At 39.9% G+C, this 19,029-nt stretch overlaps 2 protein-coding genes across 2 annotated transcripts; both read left to right on the top strand.

Moving 5' to 3' along the window:
- The first annotated feature begins 1,084 nt into the window (after nucleotides 1–1,084).
- slc18a3b (solute carrier family 18 member 3b) lies at nucleotides 1,085–4,098 on the top strand. Its single transcript, XM_084937495.1, has one exon. The coding sequence runs from the start codon at nucleotides 1,780–1,782 to the stop codon at nucleotides 3,346–3,348; it is 1,569 nt and encodes a 522-aa protein (XP_084793621.1). The 5' UTR covers nucleotides 1,085–1,779; the 3' UTR covers nucleotides 3,349–4,098.
- Nucleotides 4,099–4,700: 602 nt separating this feature from the next.
- On the top strand, nucleotides 4,701–15,037 carry chatb (choline O-acetyltransferase b). The gene is made up of 15 exons (XM_084937494.1): nucleotides 4,701–4,877; nucleotides 5,404–5,524; nucleotides 6,215–6,406; nucleotides 6,897–7,015; nucleotides 8,335–8,388; nucleotides 8,499–8,679; nucleotides 10,612–10,789; nucleotides 10,904–11,073; nucleotides 11,144–11,244; nucleotides 11,354–11,482; nucleotides 11,576–11,698; nucleotides 11,795–11,936; nucleotides 12,173–12,235; nucleotides 12,645–12,782; nucleotides 14,589–15,037. The coding sequence occupies exons 2-15, from the start codon at nucleotides 5,480–5,482 to the stop codon at nucleotides 14,853–14,855; spliced, it is 1,902 nt and encodes a 633-aa protein (XP_084793620.1). The 5' UTR covers nucleotides 4,701–4,877; nucleotides 5,404–5,479; the 3' UTR covers nucleotides 14,856–15,037.
- Nucleotides 15,038–19,029: the final 3,992 nt, after the last annotated feature.

The raw sequence follows: 19,029 nt of genomic DNA, 5'->3' as shown, positions 1-19,029 counted from the left end.
TGTTTCCAAGGGATAGAGCAGAATTATTTTTTAAAGGAATGACCAAGAATTATTTGAGCCTAATTATTATTCTTATTATTACTACTATTGTTGTTGTTGTATTAGCAAATTTTAATTTCATAAATTTAAATGTTATTCTTTTTTTTTTAACCCAGATTGCTGTACTTCAATTAATATTAGTTTTCTAGTACCAACGAAGAGGTGCTAGTCTTGTGGTCTGTCCTTTAGCGTGCGCTACCCTGTTCACTGTAGGCTAATAGAGTGATTTTAATCATTTGCAGGTCGTTATCGCCCTCTACTGACAAACAGAAAGAAGTCTTGTTAAAATGCATATATTAGAATCACACACAGACAGAAAGTAAGAATAACAACTATAAAAAAAAATATTTTGCAGTTTCTCTTGTAGCGTCATACAACGAACAACAGACTTAAATAGCAATAGGACTGCGCAAGACAAATATTTGAAAGAAACCGAAACTAAAGCATTTAAATGAAATTCTTTTAATGGGTCCTTTGGGTAGTAATAGCCTGTAAATAATTCTACAACTGTATAAAATGTCAGGGCTGTAGTACTTAGTAAAGGTAATGCAGTGATTTCCACTCCTGTTGTTTGTACCAATGAATTTTCTCCACGAGGTGTCGCCGATGTTAAACTTGTACCCTGCACAGTGTCTGCGCAGAGAGCTGCATGCGACATTAATCCGTGTAAATGCAAACGTTAACAAGCGCCATGACTTTTGGGAGTTTAGGCAACATTTTTAAGAAGGCCATGAAAAGTATCTTTGCTTCAAAAAAATGAGTGAGAGACTCAAACTTAGCCTTTTAAAGAGCCCGTGGGGGCGGAATCTGTCCACGGTACTGGAGTCTTTTGGGTGCAGAAAAGGGCAGTGTGACAAAGTAACTTTAAACAATAAGGTCAATGACGTTACTGGCAAGTCTAAGAAATGTCGTAAATGTTGTGTTTTGTGCGATTGATATGGATAGACTTTTATTCTGAAAACATGTACCGTCTCTTGTGCGTATATACTGGTGATGACAAAGCGCAATATATTTTTCTATATCTCCAAAGTCTAGAGTCACACACTGAGAGTACGAAACGATTTTTCTTCTGCGCCTTTGTAATAGTGCTCACCAGCTCTTATTGGTTGAAGTGATTTCTGCCAATGGTTGGAGATTAACATAAAAGAGACAAGTGGAGAAGGGATCCACTTGGGGGCAAGCTGGTGATGCGTCATAGCACTTGCTGAAAAGAGGAGACAAAAAAAGGGACTAAAATAGCGCCGAACCTGCGGGTTAATGTGCACCAATGGCCACGGAGTCACTCGTGGTCTCGGAGCAGAGCGCAAAAGTGCCACAGGTGATAGGAGGTATGACAACAGAGATAAGCGAGATTGAATGTTCTCTGTTGTGCAAATAATTATCAAAATCTCTCCAAACAAAAACTTTGAAATGTAAGAATAGAAGCTGAAACCTCTGCAAGGTGCAGAAAATCTACGATTTCACCACGTCACTTCTCGGGAGATCATGAAACATCATCGGACGTGGCTGAGCCGAGGACAAGAGGAGAAAGCTGAAGAAAACCATCTTCACAGATGAGGCAGCCAAGTTCATCTGCGCCTCTCCCTTTACGCACAGGCGAGGTGAGAACGGAGAGCGTTACTTCAGTGTAAAGAAAGCACCAATGAGTCATCCGAGGTGTTAAAAAGATCGGCATCAGACGGAAGAAGCACAAATACAGTTTTGAATCGAAAATCCTTTTTTTTTAAAGAAAAGCACACCATGGATGGAGAAGGAGGCTCTTCGGGGCTGGCCAAATCAGCCGCTGTAAAACTGTCCGAGATGGGTGAAAGAACCAAGCAGTTAGGCACCGCGATGCGGGATCCTCACCAGCAAAGACGGATCATACTGGTGATTGTTTGCGTGGCTCTCCTGTTGGACAATATGCTCTACATGGTAATCGTGCCAATTATTCCAGACTATCTTGCTGATCTGGAGCTTGAGCAGTCAGAACACGTCCACGTTGTGATGCACTCCAACACTTCGGCAAACAGCACAAGCCAGGACAAAAGCAACAAGGACAATTTAGATATCCAGATAGGAATACTTTTTGCATCAAAAGCCATCCTCCAGCTCTTAGTTAACCCCCTGTCGGGAACTTTCATAGACCGGGTGGGATATGACATTCCACTTTTAATTGGACTGACTGTCATGTTTGTCTCTACCTGCATCTTCGCTTTCGGGGAGAATTACGCGACTCTCTTTATGGCCAGAAGTTTGCAGGGTCTCGGTTCTGCTTTCGCAGACACCTCTGGAATCGCAATGATAGCTGACAAATACACGGAGGAGGCAGAGAGAAGCAGGGCGCTCGGCATTGCTCTGGCGTTCATCTCTTTCGGGAGTCTGGTGGCGCCTCCCTTCGGGGGCGTCCTGTACGAGTTTGTCGGCAAACGAGTGCCGTTCATCGTGCTCGCCTGCATTTGCCTGGCGGATGGCTTAATGCTACTGACCGTGATCAAGCCATTCTCTAACAGGACTAGAGAGAACATGCCAGTCGGCACCCCCATATACAGACTCATGATTGATCCCTACATAGCCGTGGTGGCCGGGGCACTGACAGTGTGTAACATCCCCCTTGCCTTTCTAGAGCCAACTATAGCCAACTGGATGGAAACCACCATGCACTCATCTCAGTGGGAAATGGGGCTCACCTGGCTCCCAGCCTTCTTCCCTCACGTTCTCGGTGTTTACATAACGGTTAAATTGGCAGCACAACATCCAAATTTGCAGTGGTTTTACGGAGCTGTGGGCATGGTTATCATAGGGGCGAGCTCCTGCACAGTTCCCGCTTGCAAAACTTTTGGGCAGCTTATCGCCCCGCTGTGCGGCATCTGTTTTGGCATAGCGCTGGTAGACACTGCCCTGCTGCCCACACTTGCATTTTTAGTTGATGTGCGTCATGTTTCTGTGTATGGTAGTGTTTATGCTATTGCAGATATTTCCTACTCTGTCGCTTATGCTATGGGTCCCATAGTAGCCGGGCAGATAGTGCACAGTCTCGGTTTTGTACAACTTAATCTTGGTATGGGTCTTGTCAATGTGCTTTACGCACCAGCCCTGCTGCTGCTGCGCAACGTGTGCCAAATGAAACCGTCCTACTCAGAGAGAGATAACCTGCTAGACGAAGCTCCGCAGGGGCTGTACGACACAATCAAGATGGAGGAGAGGAGAGCGAAGAAGAAGGGCTACAGTTCGGCAGGGAATTGCCTGTCGGTAGATGAGAATGGGTTTGACCCCTTCAGAGCACAGCGGTCCTTGTCAGAAGAGTCCTCCGGCCCGGAGTGCACTTAGACCGGTTACAATCCGACCGACAAATCAAAACATTTGTGAGATTTGTGAGGCAGACAAATTACAATCTAGTGATTTAAACTTTTATGTAAGTACCGATGTGCAATATAAACACCTAGTCACCAACGTCACAACTGTGTGACTCGTTTTTCAAAGTTTTCTTTCATCTTTTTTCTGACTGTGGCTTCATTGTGTCAACAAACAAGTCTATGTAGCGTTTGTCAAGGATGTATAACTCGAGTTTTGTGAGAGATCTTTCAGCTACCGTTGAATTTGTGTGTACTATTCAGTATTATATATACAAACTATATAAATAGATATAATGTGCGTACAAAATTATATGGGACCAACTGTAAGCAGCACATTTCTCCCCTTCAAAAAATAGCCTATATTTTTAGTCTCGGAGGAAACTTTTTTCACTTGCACATCAAAGGCCTCTTTCTGTTTTGTTGTTAAAAATTGTGGATTTTAATAAGTAGGCCTGTTTGTTTTATTTTTTTTTTTTGTTTGAAATTAAATGTATCATAATAAATGGATTTTGTACATATGTGGATACACGCACAATGTAAATTGTTCAAATAAAAAAATATATATATATCCGTGGATCTCTACAAAGTGTGTATGCCGTTGCGCGCGGGTGTGTGTGTGTGTATGAAACATTTTGTCAAGACGTAGCTAATGATGTCAGTCCCCTTAAGATGAACTAATGTGTATTCATTGAATAATTGTGGTTTTAATAAATCTCTGTTTGGATCAGTGTGACGGTGGTGATTTCATTTTCATAATTTTAATTTCTAATGAATAAAACAACACAAATGCCGGATTTGTTTCGATATTAATATAGGAACTGTAGACGATAAAAGTGGCTAAAAGTCCGCATCACCCCTCCTGCAAACATAAAAACACAAGAGAAGTGTTATTTGATTTAATTACTTTTTTTTTTTTAAACGATCGGGAAAATCATCTTTATTTTTGAATTTTTGCTTGCTGACACAGGAGGCGCACATTAGTCACAGTTCGTAAACAAAAATCGAACAAATTCAAGTGTAACACACATAAACTGATTTAGTTCTTGATTATAACCTCTCCACATGTTGTCAAACCCGAGACCATGAGACAAGCTTAGCATTTAAATCTAAAAAACAAAAAAACAAAACTGTGGACCCCGCAGGGTGACCACAGGACACCTGAATGACAACCAGACGCTCGGTCCGTTTTTGATATATATTAACATTTTTATAGGGTGTGGGCGGGAGGGGGGAAGCAAGCTGTCAGATAATATGTTCCGCGAATAGATTTCGATGGGAGGAGTTTCTTGCCTCAAGGGGGTAGGTAAACGCAAACACCTTCAGCATCTTTTCCAAGGCGTGCTTTAATGTGGAGCCACAGCCGTATGGCGACGCGTGGGGACAGGGGAGCAGTCCAGCGTCTAAACGGAGATTTCCTCTAACATGGGCTTTCACCGCTTGGACGTGGGAGGTGATGCCAACTTTCACACACTTCTCTGACCTTTTGATCGCTTCGCTGATCGGGTAAGGCTCTGATAAACTGTAACAAACGGAGACTTTGTGTTCATTTCAAAAGTTATCATCATCTCAGTTTCCTGAGCCTGTTTGGCGCACAGCGGGGGGAGCTTTCTTTACTTTACAGTTTTGCTCAAGTTAAGTTTTAGTTAATCAGTCCACTTGTTTTCCACTAAAAAGACTTGCATCTAATGATGCTCCTCTTCATTGTGCCTCTTTAGGATTTTAGCACTTTTAACATTAAAATTGATGTAAAAGAAAAACCTCTTTATTTTGTTTTGGATTTTTTTGAAGGGAAGGAAATAGGAATGGGCTTTTTAAAATGTTTATCTGTCTGCAGTGAGTCAGGAGGCGCAGCTGGAATGCAAGAACAAGAAGTAAATTGCGTTAGGCTGCAACTTGATCAAAAATGGAAGCCTGCTGGCTCACTTTCAGACAGCACACAACTGTGTAGTTACATTTTATCAACAGGCCTAATTTTTATTTATTTTTTTTTTTTTTGCTTCTTTTCTCTCCTTGAACACGCTTCATGCAGGAACGGCTGAAGCCAGACCCTACTAGGGGTGGGGGGAGATTCCGAGTTATATTCACTGGTCGAGACTGGACTAATCATGCCAATCTTGGAGAGAGGGACGGCGAGAGACCAAGACAGCCAAGTATGAACACACACCGCTGCTTCTTTCTTGTCTTCTTTACGTCAGCTTTGCTTTTTCGTGCAGAGCGCTGCCCGTGGTGCCTAAGTTGGCAAAGTAACGGTACTGGATTTCAGCACCACGGACAGCGCCAGCTTCATTTGCCTAACTGGCCGCTAGGGGCAAAAAAAACCCTCATTCGAGAACATAGAAAGTATGTTCAAGACACTATAGCACACTTTAATTTTGTGCAGAAATTTGATCAAAATGATGCAGCAGACTATAATATAACAGAGACGATGTTGCGTTTACAGGGTCAAACCAGTGCTTAATTAAATTTATTTATTTATTTATTTATTTTCTAAATACCAATTAAGGACCTTCTGAAAATATCTAAAGATTTCCAAGAATTTGCAGATACATTGTTCTGCATTTGCACTGCACGTCTCCATATCTTGGCTTACCAACAGCATGCAAATGACCAAACATCACACAGATAATATTATCAATTTGAACTTACCTCATGGGTAATTTGCAATGCACAGGAGACTGTGTAGTTTATTCTCAAATTGGCCTTGAAGCAGTCAAAATGCATTTTTAACTTAGGTTCTAATAATAAATGACTGCTTTAACTAATGAACACTGAATCCCATTAAAATGTTGACAGTTGCTTTCCTTCCATTACTCTTCGTGTGATGTTTTTTGTGATATCAGGTGCTGCCAAAGGTCCCCGTTCCCCTGCTGAAACAAACCCTTGACACTTACTTGAATTGCGTTCAACACCTGGTGAAGGAAGAGCAGTTTAAGAAAACAAGGGCCATCGTGGAGAAGTTTGGGGCTCCTGGGGGCGTGGGAGAGACTCTCCAGAAGAAGCTTTTAGAGAGGAGGGACAAGATGGCAAACTGGGTAAACACAGACCTAACAGATGAAAAGTTGTTTATGTGCATGAAAAGGAAAAATTACAGTGCGCATCCTACTTCTATCAATAAAGAGCTTCTGTATTGTTTTGACTTTATGACTATATAAATACCTGCATGTGTTTTTGCACTGTTTGCTAGATAGTTGAATTGCTGAAAGCAGCTGTAAATTATTTTATTTAGGATAAAAAAATTAGTTAAAAAAGTCTTAAACTCCGTGATAAAGATTTATCCCTGCCTCCGCTTGTGCTTTGTCTGGGTGATCGGTCAGTCCACTAGACATCCAGCTCAGTGAAATCTATCACACTCCCACTCTCACACTAGCACCACTCTCCCACTCTCCTTTTCATCTGGCAGTGATACACTGTAATGGCTTTTTACTTCACTGCACAGGTCTCAACTCTGAAAGTAATAACTTGAGTCCAAACACATTTAACAAAGCAACATTTCTCAAAAACTGTCCCTGTGTTCACATTTAGGTCTATGACTACTGGCTGGAGGACATGTACCTGAACAACAGGTTGGCCCTGCCAGTCAACTCCAGTCCTGCCATGGTGTTTCCTAAGCAGATGTTTAAAGATCATAAAGACGCCCTCAGGTATGTTCTGGACTTCTGCTATGATGACTTTTTTTATTCACCCTTCCTTTGGAGGTTGTAAAACCAAAGTTTTTTTTAGAATAAAAGGTCAAACTAATCAAAATTGAAGATGCAGATGTTTCCGTTTCGGTATTTAAATTCTTTAGCAGGTGATATTTGAGTCAGATAAACATCAGAATTTAGTTTGATTCTCTGTAAGTTGTCTTTCTAGGTGTGTATCAAGGGAATGAATGACAAAGGAGCATATTAATCCAGAGGAGAAAAGTCTCAATAAGTCAGAACAAAAATAAATATAGCTTTCTTTTATTAACAGTGAATCTACCTTTCAATTACTGTCTTAAATAACAGATTTTTTAAAATTTGAAAACCATCAGAAATCATGAGTTTATTTTTCTATATGATCCAGAAAACACAAGCTGGAACCTTTAAATAGTTGTTTTAAATGTATGTAAATGTGCTGAAAATATTCTTTTACTTATTATTACTGTTATTCTCTGATCATCTATCCTTAAAACCAATATTCTCTGTCAAGCTGCAAGCAAATGTGGGAGAACTACAAAGTAACTCACTTAATATGTCACACAATGACTGAGCATAAAGTGAGTGCGCGCTGTAAGTTCTGTACCAAAGGAAAAAAAAGGTCACATGCTGAATGTTGCACACAATACTGCGCAAACACATAATAAGCTCTTTAGCTGCTGACAGATTTTTATGTTCTTTTGTATAGATGCAGACTCAGATTATTATCAGAATTTTACAGTCATGGAAAGAATCTTTGACCGTTATTAAATGAGCTGTGGTCTGCCAGAAATTACACCGTTCCATCCAGCCCTGTAGCTCAACATTAGCTTTTGTCAGCTTGCACAGCCACTAAGTGAATATTTCCAGAGCACCCCAAGCAGCTGGTAATCTACTGACACGGCCACTTATTAGATTGGGAGTGACAGGGCCAAGCTCTCCGCGGAGACTCTTAGTCAGGCCTCATTTAGGGGTGTGGTGTACTGAGGCTGCCTCCTTTGTATTGATCTGGCTTTGAACGTAATAACACCAAGACAAATGATATACAACATGAGACCTGACAAGCCGCTGCGTTTTCCCTCTTTGCCCACTCACACATACAGACCGACTCTCTCCCTCTCGCAGATGAACACACACAACTCTCACACTGTATCCCAGTAATTCACCATAATGTGATTACTGTTAGTTCTTTGAGAGATGGGAGTATATGTAATTCCAATCACAAGCCATTCTGCTGTATAACTTTGGTGTTTCACAACAATACCACTTTCAAATTTCACCCTCCTTCTTGCTCTTTTAAGATTTGCTGCCCGTCTCATCAGTGGAGTTTTGGAATACAAGGCTCTCATTGATGCGTAAGTTCAACCTGCAAGCTATGTGGATTGAAGATTAAAACCAAAATTATATAATAATGAATCACAAGTCTTTTCATAGGTGATCTGGTGTGTGTAAAAATGTTTCTCAGGCGATCGCTGCCAGTGGATTTCACTCGAGGCCAGCTAGCTGTCATGCCTATGTGCATGGAGCAGTACTATCGCCTCTTCACCTCCTACCGCTATCCGGGGTTAAAGACAGACACGCTGAAGGTCCAGATGAAAGCAGCATCCTCAGCACCGGAGCACATGATTGTGGCATGCAAGAATCAGGTCAGGACACTGGCCGTTGAGGAGGCTTCTCACACTCAGTAATACTGCTGATTAAAGAGTATTTTCTGTCCATTTGAGAGAATACATATAGAGTGACATACAAGTCAGTTTCCATGTAGCAGAGATGCTCAAGTCAGATTTTAAAGTAAGGACTAGTCTAAGCACCTTTACTTGAGTGAATATAAATTATACCTTTTTTTTTCCTGTGGTAACAGTAAATAAAGAAACAACCGACTCCCTTTTCTACACCCCTCTCAAATACAGAAAAAAAGCTAAGAAAAATAATAATTGTAAGTAAAGTCATTATTGAAAGGAATCTGAGAAACTTACCCAATGTACCCACTACTGCACCTCCTGAGGATCATCTTGTAGACCTTTTGCATGAAGGACAGATAGAACAGAATTAGACCTGTTAGTTATTTGACTAATTTTAATTCTGCTGTAACAGGGGAGTCAGTTCTTTCTCAAAGTGTGACTATCTGTGGCTGACAGTGTCAATTTGAATATTTAAACTGGCCAAAGTTTCATACTGGGACAAGACGGACCAGGAAGTACTAAACAGGAATTGTCATAATAGACAGCATGTAGCGGTAAGGTAAGCTATAGTTTCACAGCAGGAGCCAGGTGACAGAAGTCATTTAAATCCCCATAAGGCTCTCCTACTTGACTTTTATAGTTTAACTGCTTTATCTTAAACCCAGCTTTTAACCCAGCTTTAAAATAAAGCAGGTAAGAATTATGTGTGTGTTTGTGTGTGTGTGTGTGTGTGTGTGTGTGTGTGTGTGTGTGTGTGCGCACGCACGCGCGTTTAGATATTTTTGTGAGGACCAAAAACTATACTTGCTACTATACTTGTGGGGACCAACAGTCCCTTAAGGGGACAAAATACCCATCCCCACGAGTTTAAAGGCATTTTTGAGACTCAAGATGTGGTTTTAGTGTCAGGGTTACAATTAGGTTATAGTTAGGTTTAGGCATTCAATTTTGATGGTTAGGTTTAGGATAAGCAGCTAGGGAAAACGTTATGTTAATTAGATGTCCTCACTAAGATATTAAAACAAGTGTGTGTGTGTGTGTTCCTGTCTAGCTATCTTTGTGAGGACCGAAATCTGCATTCTACTATACTTGTGAGAACCAACAGTCACTTGTGAGGACACACTCACCGGTCCTCACAAGTTTGAAGGCCTTTTTGAGGCTCAAAATGTGGTGTTAGTGTCAGGGTTACAATTAGGTTATGGTTAGGTTTAGGGTAAGGGTTAAGGTTAGGCATTCATTTTTAATGGTAAGGGGCTAGGGAAACCATTATGTCAATGAAGGTCTTCACTAAGATAGCTGAACGGGCTTGTATGTGTGTGTGTGGTCTTTTCCTTACCTATCATCTAACACAATCCCCTGTACAAAACAGCCTGTACTCATTACCATCTCATCTCAGAGTCACATCAAAGTCACCGATCCACATTCAAGCACATGCCACCAACATCTGCAGCATCTATAGCCCATGGCTAATATATTGATTTTTATGAAGGTTAAGAATGAGACTGCAAATTAACATGGAAGAATTCAGGAACTCTCCCCTGGAAATGATTCTGGGAGCCATCAATCTGTAGCCTCTAAGGGCCCGTCCCTATGGAGATACAGGGAGTTAACTTAATTACTGCAGATTAAATCGGCCACTTTGTCTGAGAGCTTCCTTGAGTCGCATGTTAAACTGATCGTGGAAGAGAAGCAGGTAATTGGCCCTTCTCAGTCCCTGCCATTATTACTAATGTCGTTATTATCTCAGCTGTTCAAACAGTAGCCGTAAGGTTAGCTATAAAGCACAATTAGCATGCAAGGAAATATTTTCCTGTCGAGTTGAATCATCCTGGTGAAGCTGTACTTGATGGAACAGTTGAGAGACTTGTGATTGGTGTAATTTATTTTTCTCACTAGTTTTTCGTGTTGGATGTAGTCGCAAACAGCAAGCAGCTCAGTGAGGAGGAGATCTTATCCCAGCTGGAGAAGATTGTGAAAATGTCTGAAAACACTGAGGAGAAGCTCCCCCCTTTTGGCATCTTGACATCTGATGGAAGGACAGAATGGGCACAAGCTAGAGAGGCACTAATAAAAGGTCTTACCACAACTTCATTCTTACTCAATTTAACATTTTAATCAAATAAAAAAAAAAGGTTTTTTTTAGAAAAAGCAAATCCAGGACATGGGTTTCCTTCTTTCATCTGTCCAGATCAGATCAACAGAGACTCTCTGGCACTGATTGAGAGCTGCATCTGTGTGGTGTGTCTGGATGAGCCCAGCGGCCTGCAACCCAGTGACACCAACAGGGCCCTGTTGATGCTACATGGTGGAGGACATGAAAAGAACGGTGCAAACCGCTGGTATGACAAGTCAATGCAGGTAAGACAATATTGCTTCAGTTTTCCATGACTGTAAAATTTGGGTAATCACTTAATCCCCATTTTCTCAGTTTGTTGTAGGCATGGATGGGATATGTGGAGTGGTGTGTGAGCATTCGCCATTTGAAGGGATCGTTCTGGTGCAGTGCTGCGAATACATAATGAAATATATGTAAGTTAACCCACTGTAGCAAGACAGGCCGCACACTGAATATGGTCATCTAAATGAATGCCGATGAGGCCAGAAGTGTCTGAAAGAAACGTGTTGTTGTTCTGAACAGAATGGAAAGTTCTTCCAAGATGGTCAAGTCCTCCAGCTATAGAGAGCTTCCCCCTCCAAGGAGGCTACGCTGGAAATGTAACCCACATATCCAAGGACTCTTAGCAGCATCTGCAGAGAGACTGCAGAGGCAAGACTAGAACAAACACACAACTACAATTATAAATAAGTACAGGTTTTTTTGAGACAGGAAGTCACAAAAATCTACTGTTTTCTTCTTCAGGCTGGTGAATAATCTCGACATGAATGTTTTCAAATTCAAAGATTATGGGAAAGAATTTATCAAGCAGCAGAAGATGAGTCCAGATGCCTTCATACAAGTTGCCTTGCAGCTTGCATTTTTCAAGTAACAAATATTCAATGTGTGATATCATAAGCATATCTCTAATTGAACTGTTTGCCATCAAGGTGCAGTTTCAAATCATGTCTGCCCTGCACTTAGATGCACTGGAAGGCTCGTGTCCACTTACGAGAGTGCATCAATTCGGCGTTTCCAAGAAGGTCGCGTAGATAACATTCGCTCAGCAACCGCCGAGGCCCTGGCCTTTGTAAAGTCTATGGCAGATGAGAGGGGAGCGTTCTCTGTGAGTCATTTTTCTCACTTCCGCTTTAATTACTAACTCCCACTTTACTGCTCATCGCGCCTCACTAATGAAACAGGTGCGACTGGCAACCTTGGCAAGGAAAAGTCAGTCAACCAGATGATCCCCCTGAAGATTTAGCAGATCTATGAAAAATGGCTGGCTTTGCTGCTGTCTCGATGCAACAAATGTCCCGTGTCCACTTTTTTTTTCATTGAATGACTTTTCTTCTCTGACAGGACTCAGAAAAGATGAAGCGACTGGGGGATGCAATTAAAGCCCAGACAAGTTATACAATTGCAGTGAGTATTAATCCAAAGTTCTCACCACACCAGCCAAGAAATGGTCGACATGTGCAATAAAGCATGCTATGTAATTAGCTTTATAAGTACTGGTAGATTCTAGATTCTAGATTTGATATCTATAATGCACAGATGGAAATTCTACATTAATTTCCTCATCTAATTTTTGGAAAAAAAAAAAATTAGAACAAGTTTTACTTCCAAAATTCTTCTTTTTTTTTTTTTTGTTTTGCCCCAAAAATGACAGTAAGAGGCTGGTGAAAGCTTTGATGAGGCTCTGGTTGTGGCTCAGCTGTATTTCAATGAACAGTGAGCCACATTTCTGGGATAAAGAAGTCCGTTTTAGTGAATGGAGGTGGAAAAGTAACTATTCATAAAACCCTTAAATTGTCAAAAATATGTTTTTCAGGCAATTACAGGAATGGCGATAGACAATCACCTCCTTGGACTTGTGAGGATCTCAAAGGAGCTCAACATGGAAAAGCCAGAAATCTTTTGTGATGAGACATATCTGGCCAGTAACCACTTCATCCTCTCTACCAGTCAGGTACCACATAATCATATGCTATTAAAATATATATATAATTGATACCAGAAATACAAATCCTCTGCAGAACCTGCACTCTTCAAGTTACACATTTTTCCCTTTATCGGGACAGATGAAACACCAGATGTTCCATGGAGACAAAAAGAGAAATACAGATGTTCCTCTGCTTTCCCACAAACTAAGAATGAAAAAGAAAAAGATGATGTGTTAATATACCTGTAAAGCACAAATAAATCTGCTATTGTGTTTTCTGCAATTTGAGGATACTCGTGTGCATTTAATTCAAGTTAAGCCGCTGTGGAGTTTTTTAAGGGCAAATTTTCATTCAGTACCACACTCTATAACCAACAAAGACAATCAAGAACAATGAAGAGACCTCTTAAAGAGAATCACTAAACCATAAAGTAATTATTTTAAAGCAGTAATGGAGTCTGCAAATGTGCACGTGGCAATTTCCAAACTGCAGAAGCCTAATTAAAGATATTAAGTTTAAGGAGATGCGGAGGAGAGAGGGCAGTGGACTTTTTCACCACATCGTTTGTCACAACCTTAGAGACTGAGATGACGTCTGATGAATGGAGAACAAGTGTACTGGTAGCAGTTTTCAAGAACAAGAATTATGTGGACATCTATAATAACTACAGAGGGATAAAGCTGACGAACAACACCATAAAGAAATGGGCAAGAGTTGTTGAAGCTAGGTTAATAAGAGAGAGCCCCTTCTTGTTTGCAGTGGTGATGGACAGGTTGACAGGAGTGTCCGTGGACTATAATATTCGCAGACAACATTGTGATGTGTAGTGTGAGCAGGGAGCAGGTGGAAGAGAGCCTGGAGAGGTGGAGGTATGCGTTTGAGAATAGGAATGAAAAGGAAAAGAAGCAGATGTGTGTGAATGAGACGGAGACAGGTGTATCAGTGAGGCTTCAAGGAGACATAGTTAAGGTAGACGAGTTTAAATACCTATATGGTCAACCCTCCAAACCAATGGACAGCCCACAAAAGAGATAGAGAAAGGATGAACGCAAGGTGGGTGGGTGGAGATAGCAGCAACAGTGAAAGGGAAGGTTTACAAGACGGTAATAAGACCTGCTATGGTGTTTAGTGAGATGGTAGATGATCCACTAACAGCTTAAAGAAGAAGAAAAGAAAGATGACGATGATGATGTTGTTGATCCAACCAAAACATTTTTTTTTTGTTTTTGTTTCTTTGCTAGACTTCACCTGAATCTGACGTCCCCTGATAGTGAGTTTATTCTGTTAGACCATCTTTAGATTTAGCTTTTGCTTCCCTCAGAACATTTTCACCCCACAGTAGCAAATTAATCTGGTCTATTCCCGTCCTTCGGCAGCTTCACTGGCTTCCTGTAAAATATCACATTAATTTTAGGAATCTGCTTCTTACCTTCAAGTCTGTCCGTAATCTCGCACCTCCACATCTTTCTAAACTTCTGCACATGGCCACTCCTTCCCATAATCTCAGATCATCTGCCTCCGTTACTTTCATTATACCATCTGATTACTTGACCACAATGGACTTTAGAGCTTTCAGCTGAGTGGCTCTTCATCTCTGGAAGTCTCTCCCACACCAAATTTGCAATGTTGATTCTCTACCTATCTATAAAGCCAGCCTTAAAACACATCTTTTTAAAAAATTTTCTATTCTGTTTGATTTTAACTTTATGATGTACTGGCTTTTTTTTTTCTATGATGTCTTCAACTGTGTCCTTTAGTGTTTTAAAAGGCACCTATAAATAAAATGTAGTATTATTATGATGATGATTATAATTATGTGGTCTTGACTCCAGGTTCCTACCACTGTGGAAATGTTCTGCTGCTATGGCCCAGTAGTGCCCAACGGTTATGGCGCCTGTTACAACCCACAGTCAGACCACATCATCTTCTGCATTTCTAGTTTCTGGGACAACACAGAGACTAGCTCGGTCGTTTTCGTTAAAGCCTTGAACGAGGGCCTGCTGGAAATCAGGGACTTGTGCAATAGAAGCAATGCTACAGCTAGCAAACTAGCTGTCTCCAGCCAGGGAGCCAGCCAGCCTCATAAATCAGGGAAGTAAGCCATACTGAGGGAGTACGCCCACTCAGCTGCTCCACTCACCACTGTTAGACTTTAGCATTAGACTCAGTAGTTAAGATGCCTTCACATGTCTTTGTTGTCTGTGCAATAGTGTTACTTTCATAACAAAATTCAAAGCCTTAAAGTTCACATGTAACTGTATATAAAACATGTACATTTAAATATATATATATATATATATATATATATATATATATATGAAAACTAAAAGAAGAAACAAAAAGTTTTCTCTTGGATCTGTGTGGACAACAGAACGATTTTGGTCCAGCACTGACCCTGCTTGACTTGGTAGACTGACATTAACTGGTCTGCTGCCTTTAGGAAACTAAAGCCATGTCTGCTTTGTAGCACTGATCTGAGGGTCAATTCCTCAGTCAGTAAGAGATTCAGCCGAATGATCCTAGTGCATATTTTAGACTAGTAACATACTTTACATAGCAAAAAGAAATACCAACACTAAATAAAAGTCACTTATAACAATCATAACATCCTGTAAATGTGATTCTGCAAACCTCACTTGTTGTGTGCTGTAAGATTTAAATGTTCTAAAGTTATGTTTTTTTATTCTTCTGATGCCATCAGGTTGCCAAAGAGGCTGTGCAAATGTGAAGTCTGTGTGATGATGAATTTTAAGATGTTTATGTCAACGTGTGTGTGAATACCTTCAAACATAGAAAAGTGGCTGTAAGTGAGTTATGTGATATGGTTTCAGTGGCACATTCAAAGTTGTCTAGCTATAATGTATGTACTGTATTTAATAGCAATAGTTATATTATGTGTAAAGTGTTATAAACAGTGCCGCATTATAAGCAAGATACAGTCCACTAATGACTGAGGCATACCACTGTGTTCACTTATGTAAGTGCTTTTTATTTGCACTTGGAGGTAGAAGGAAGTTGATGTTAGCTACACTGTAGGTTCTCTGTGCAATAACACAAAATCAAGGGTATATGCGCAATTTGCCAAAACAGCTCATTAAATGCATGGAGCTTGTGTAATTTTAAATTAACTACAGTGACCATTTTTAATTTTCAGACAAAACAGAGTAAGATTTCAGTCAATTCTGGTGATCTACATCATGCATGATGTTATAGCATTTAAATGTTCACTAAAACTGGGATGTAGATTTGTCTACACATATAAATTGTGAGTGTTTTTTTTTAATCTCGTGTGGTGGCTTGTGTTACAGTGAAGCAAATCCATGCTTACTTAGTGGTGCGGTGTGTGAGAATATTAGTTGTGTGCAAATGACACATAGGATATGTATCTGTGTATCATCAGCCAAAGTGAATGTCACAATTTCCAAAACTATGACCAGAAAAATTACTAGGTGACACATGCATGTTTATTCTTAGAATAATAGCTGTATTTTTATATGTCTGTGTGGAAAGTCTTATAATATAGTGAAATATTGTTAAAGAGAATTTAAAAAATGCCTTAAAACTAAAGTCATGTAAGCTGTTTTCAATAATTTCAATAAATTGTTATAATCTATTGATGTTCAAAGCTTTGATGTTAATTTGATGTGTTTCCTCTTGGTGTTTGCTGTCTAATCTGGGTGATACATGTAAAAGAATATATTTGTAGCGAAGTGGCCTGTTTAATTAATGTTACACTCATCCATGATAACATTTTTATAAAAGTAATTAATGTGTAACATGTCTCTGGCAGATCAGACATGGTGTTTTATGAAGTGCAGTGAAAAGTCCAGTTTTCTTTATTTTGACAAGGAAAACAAAATGCTAATTTATTTTGAAAGGCAGTAGCAATATTTTGTTCACAGAAGAAAATACACGTAAAAGCTGTAATAAAACTGTCATGTAGTAAAACTGGAAACTATTCCATAAATAAAAATAACTTAAAACTAAAATTGCGTCAGTATTTTATTTTTTTTTTTTTCTTAGAAATTTGATGTTGTGTCTTGCTAATTAATCAGGTTTTATGGCGGTTTTGATTTTTGTGAAGGAGACGCTCTCGTGACTCATCGAGTGTCACCACTCACTGGCTAATCAGTGCATGCAGTCTGTTATTTTCTGCATGACTTTATCAGTCTCTCACATCACTGTGGAGGAATTTTGACCCACACTAGTTCACAACGTTGCTTGAGTTCATTAAGGTTTGCGGGCATTTGTTTATGCAAAGCTACCACAGCATTTCAATGAGCTTGAGGTCTGGACTTTGAGTGGGCCATTACAACACCTTGATTCTTTTTGTTTTCAAGCATTCTGTTATAGATTAGCTGCTATGGTGGGATCATTTCCCAGTTCGCCAAAGTTTTAGCTGACAGATGGTCTCACATTTGTATAATTTGTGAACAGTGGAGCTCATGGTCAATGACTGCAAGGTGCTCAGCTCCTGTGGCTGTAAACAAACCCAAAATCCTCACCCTTCCACCACCGTGCTGACAGTTGGTATGAGGTGTTTGTGCTAATGTTCTGTGTTTGTGTTTCTTCATTTTGGTCTGATTTGTCCAAAGGACATTGCTCCAGACGTCTTATGGCTTGTTGCATGCAGCTTTGCAAACCGAAGTCATGCTGCCTTTTGAGATAGAAGAGTCATTATCCTGGCATTGTTTTTTTTTTTTTTTTATTGTACTGTCACCCAATTTAAAATGTAAGGACTGTAGAGTATGATATGTAGCTCTTGGGTTTTTTGCAGTTTCACTGAGCAATGCATGGTTCGACTTTAAGTTGAATTTGCTGTCATTGGGTTAAAATACAGCTGAATGCCCCAGATTTGCAAAATGTCAACTTCGACTTTTTTGCTTTTAGAGGTGGTCACTCCTTCCAATGATCTATTAAACAACTGCATTTGATTAGCAATGCCTGGCTGCTACTTACCTTCTTAACTCCTATGGATGCAGTAATACAGTAAATTTCCTTTTTCACATGACTGGAGAACCTCAATTAAAAGAGAAAAGCCTTGAAATTCACAGAATTGTTTAAATGGGGTATCGTTTAACATATTCTTGAACTGCTAATTTAAACATTTACTTTGCAAAGTTAATATGTTGCTATGCTGCCGTAACTGGGAATGGATACTGTCAACCACACCTGCCCTCCCCCTCATTTCTTTTCTGTTAATGTGACCACACTGCAAACTCGGAAACTGAGCCCTAAAATCCAATAAGTATGCCACGAATTGCTATAACATTAATTGATCATCTCGATTACTGATGCAGCTGTAGCTTTTTCAATCTTCCAAACATGCAATAAAATCTGTTTAATCAACAACCAAAATGCCTGGCACTAGACAGTCTAATAATTAAATATCAGATAATTAACTATTACTGTTCAGATGCTGTGAATGGTTTCAGATCCAGTAGTCTTAACAGTTGAGCAAAACAGCCTCATCTTGAAGTAGAATGTCAGACAGACAAATACAAATGAGCTTACTTTAATTTCTGTTAGTGCAAGGCTAACATAGCTGTAAAGAAAACCCTAACAATGATGATTAGTATCAATTACAGCTGTATGTAACTGGACTCATTTGCATGGGGTTTTCTGTTTGCAGCATTGCCACTTGAGTCACACGTTCTCAACAGATGGCCTAATTTCATTGGCATCAGATGAGGTCTTTAGGGAGAGAGACACATTTAATTCTCCATTGGTTAAACCACTGAACCAGGTCGACCAAGTGCCCATTTAGCAAAGCTTCCATGAACTGGTCCAATTAAATCTGGAATAAAAATTAGGCTAAAGAAAAATGTGGACTCATGTGGATGAAACAGCTCAATGTGTCAGTGGTAGCACACTCATAGCTGTCCAGTTCCACAATAATGCAAATCATCATCTCTGTATTCAGTGAAACAGTGAAAAATGTTTAATTGAATCAAAGCACCCAGGAATACAGGATACACTCTTGTGCCTCAAATGCCTCCAGGTTAATGTGGGATTTTCTGATGCTGCCTTTACTTTAGTCAAGCAAATATTCTATATCATGGATCAGCTGAAGAAATAAATTATTTGCAAGCAACTTCTTTCTTGAAGTATTTACATCTAGCAAATACTACTATTGGTAGTAACAGTACAGAACTAATCGGTCCATGTCTTCTATCTTGCTAAGGGAAGGAGAAGTGTTTCCTGGTTTATTTTATTTATTTATTTATTTATTTTTATGACAGCCAGTATCTGAGTTTCCATTTGACTGACCTC

Source organism: Perissodus microlepis, chromosome 8, assembly GCF_051167445.1.
Source record: "Perissodus microlepis isolate ML-2025 ecotype Zambia chromosome 8, ASM5116744v1, whole genome shotgun sequence".
NCBI lineage: Eukaryota > Metazoa > Chordata > Actinopteri > Cichliformes > Cichlidae > Perissodus > Perissodus microlepis.
Note: the sequence above shows the minus strand (reverse complement) of the source record. Positions and strands in the feature narration are given on the sequence as shown.